Source organism: Lactuca sativa, chromosome 5, assembly GCF_002870075.4.
Source record: "Lactuca sativa cultivar Salinas chromosome 5, Lsat_Salinas_v11, whole genome shotgun sequence".
Lineage (NCBI taxonomy): Eukaryota > Viridiplantae > Streptophyta > Magnoliopsida > Asterales > Asteraceae > Lactuca > Lactuca sativa.
Window position 1 is genome coordinate 357,682,766 of NC_056627.2, and position 2,918 is coordinate 357,685,683.

The 2,918-nt window shown below is 36.7% G+C and overlaps 1 protein-coding gene across 1 annotated transcript; it reads right to left on the reverse strand.

Moving 5' to 3' along the window:
* Window positions 1-499: 499 nt before the first annotated feature.
* On the reverse strand, window positions 500-2,918 carry LOC111912538 (uncharacterized). The gene is made up of 3 exons (XM_023908271.3): window positions 2,090-2,918; window positions 1,114-1,363; window positions 500-943 (listed from the first exon to the last, which is right to left on the reverse strand). The coding sequence occupies exons 1-3, from the start codon at window positions 2,890-2,892 to the stop codon at window positions 755-757; spliced, it is 1,242 nt and encodes a 413-aa protein (XP_023764039.1). The 5' UTR covers window positions 2,893-2,918; the 3' UTR covers window positions 500-754.

Sequence of the window (2,918 nt, forward strand, 5' to 3'; positions counted from 1 at the left end):
AGCTCGCGGTAAAACGCGAACTCAATTACTACTTTACCTCTAAAGTCTAAGTCATTCCTTATCAAGGCGGGCGTAAGAATACATAATTTAGACCCCTCCATTTTACATATGCATGATACAACCCACTCATATTTCTTAGAAGTAACATCACATATCCATAAAGTGGTGGTATGCTTCAATATTTTTTTTTTTCCTGTCATTGTATTTTGTTACAAATTTTTAATATATATTAATCTTCTTGTTAATTACCATGTGACATAATTTATAGCATTTTTATCATATATTCAACCTAGGTCGGGTGCTACAATCAATAGTGTCAACCAATGTCAATTCTATCGGACTCCGTTTCAATTCCAAAATAAACTAAAATAGTCATGTTTTTATTCGGCATATAAAATGTAATATGACGAGTTTGAGATACGAGTAAATTAAACTAATGTACAATAAAGAAAATGTTAACTAATATTAACTAGTCAATGATTAAATCGACATCAAAAGGTTGAAGTGCACACCACTAAACCACAAGTTATATATTTGTGACAGAACCTTCGTATTACAATTTACAACCCGTAAACATTACGTGTTCCGCTTTTATGGCATGAAATAAAACAAAGACGTCCAAATGATTTTCTCTATATATAGATATATATGTGTATATATATACACTTCCCATCTATGAAAATTGTCCCCAATATTTATACCAGGATTAAATTTAAGAAGCATGACATATTAAAGCTAATGCACATATACACTATCAAACAAGAACCTGTACACTTTGTGATGAAGCAGAAAGCGATTCCCTATTGTGAGTTTGTGAGAGGGAGTGATGGTCAGAATTAGAGGGCATGATGGGTCTAATGTTTCCTGGATTCAATGGGAACAAGAACTTGTAGTAACCATCCATCATTGCTTCAAGATTGCACGTCTCTGCAACACCAGGAATCTGTCCCAACAAAAAAAATGTTAAACAAGGGTAAATTCGTAATTGACTCACACTTAAGAAAGAAATTGGAAGGGAAAAATCTGTATGAAAAATGATCAAGTAGTATATATACAAGCTAAAAGCCTAAAATTGAAGTGAAGAAGAATGAAAGCAGCATACTAGTGGACTACCTGATAGATATCTTGCATGTAACCATGGAGGCTCGGATATTCAACCACCTTCTTCTTTGTACATTTGAACATGACATTATACACGAGATCAAACCGTATCAAAGTAGTAAATAAACACACATCTGCTAGTGTAAGATTATCCCCACATAAGTATCGTGAACCTTTTAGATGATCATCTACAGTGTTTAAAGCAGTAAATAGCTCGTTAACAGCAGTGTCATATGCTTCTTGACTTTGTGCAAACCCACATCTGCAATTAATTTACATTATCATACATACATAAATCCAAGGTTCTAGCAAAAAAAAAAAAAAACACCCAAAGGCACCATTTATTTGTAAAAACCTATACATAGGATATATACTCCGTAACAAGAAATGTATTTAAATTATAACAACTTAATCCTTGTTGATATTGCATCTCTAATTATGATCTCTCTACATCGGGGTGTTTAGCAGTTCATTTGAATCAATTATTGAGACTTCAATTTAGAGTTTTTGGCAACAATTGATTATATTATGATTATGATTTTCAGATGTTATTTATCGTCAAAATAATCAGATTTGGACAAACAGTTGCTGTAAGACAATTTATCATTAAAATACATGATAAAGTACTTAATTATCCTAACTTTAGCACCTCATCATCTAATTACTTGTTTCTCTAATTCAGATAATTCAAGTTGCGATAATCATTTCCAAATAATCCCTCTTTGTTGTAAGTTCAATATCAACTCGTATATGATTGTTAAGATGATCACATTTGGCTTTAGAGAAGGAATGAAAATTTTGATTCATAAGTCGCCATGATCACTTTGAAAAAGCAAATCCAAACAACTCCTACAGTCCGAATATTAAGGTAACTTACATCTTCTTGAATAATAGCAAAATCATTATAATCATGATCAAAACTTTCTAAACTAATTAGTTTGAACACCATATGAACGTTAAATCTGATAATAGTCTTATTAAGGTTTACCTGTAAACGCCATTGTTGATACTTGGATATATGATCTTGTTCCATTCATCAATCTGTTTCTTGAGCTCCGGCGGTGACAGGTCCAAATCTGGATTCCGAGCTACCTCGTTTAAACCCGAATTCAACAATTCAATTATATCATAACTCTCATTACAAACAACCTCTTTCTTCTCAACATCCCAAAGCATGGGAACGGTGCACCGGCCGTCGTACCCTCCTCGCCGCATTTTGTAAACTTCTCTGACAGTTTTAGCGCCGTTAACCTTATCCCGAGTGGGGATAAGCTTATCCCCATTTGGGATAGGACTATCGTTGAACACCCATGAACCATCTAACCCTGGAGAAGCAATTGAGACGGGTATCGCATCTTGAAGACCCTTCAAAGCTCGAACGATGAGTGTCCGGTGAGCCCAGGGGCATGGTAGGGCGGCGTAGAGGTGGAGGGCATTGGGCTGAAGTTGGTGGTGGTTGGGGTTTCTAAATTGGGAAACGGGTCGGGTGTATGATCCTGATGGGTCGGAGGGAGCGAGTTGAGACATCATAAGGTGCCAGGCGGTGGACCAGGCGGAGCGAACGGTGGAGATGAGGAGTTGTGGTGGGAGGGATTTGCCCCAGAGGAGTTTGGTAATGGAGGTGATAAGTTGAGTGGGGCTTGGAGTTGTAGGGGAGTTGTTGATGGACATTTTGGGTGTTGATTGACGGAGTTTTCTGGGCTTGAAATTCCGTGGTGGAACTGTGGTGGTGATGGTGGTGGATCGGAATATGATGGGAGGAGAGGTGAGGAGTGATGTTGCAGTAGACATTTTAAACGAAAATATCAAACATGAGA

Bases quoted from the DNA above. Each gene is read 5' to 3' on its own strand.
- LOC111912538 (XM_023908271.3), bottom strand. From the start codon at position 2,892: ATGTCTACTGCAACATCACTCCTCACCTCTCCTCCCATCATATTCCGA. The intron at 1,364-2,089 runs GTAAACCTTAAT...AATTAATTGCAG, and splicing joins ATCAACAATGGCGTTTACAG to ATGTGGGTTTGCACAAAGTC. The intron at 944-1,113 runs GTAGTCCACTAG...TTGTTGGGACAG, and splicing joins ACATGCAAGATATCTATCAG to ATTCCTGGTGTTGCAGAGAC.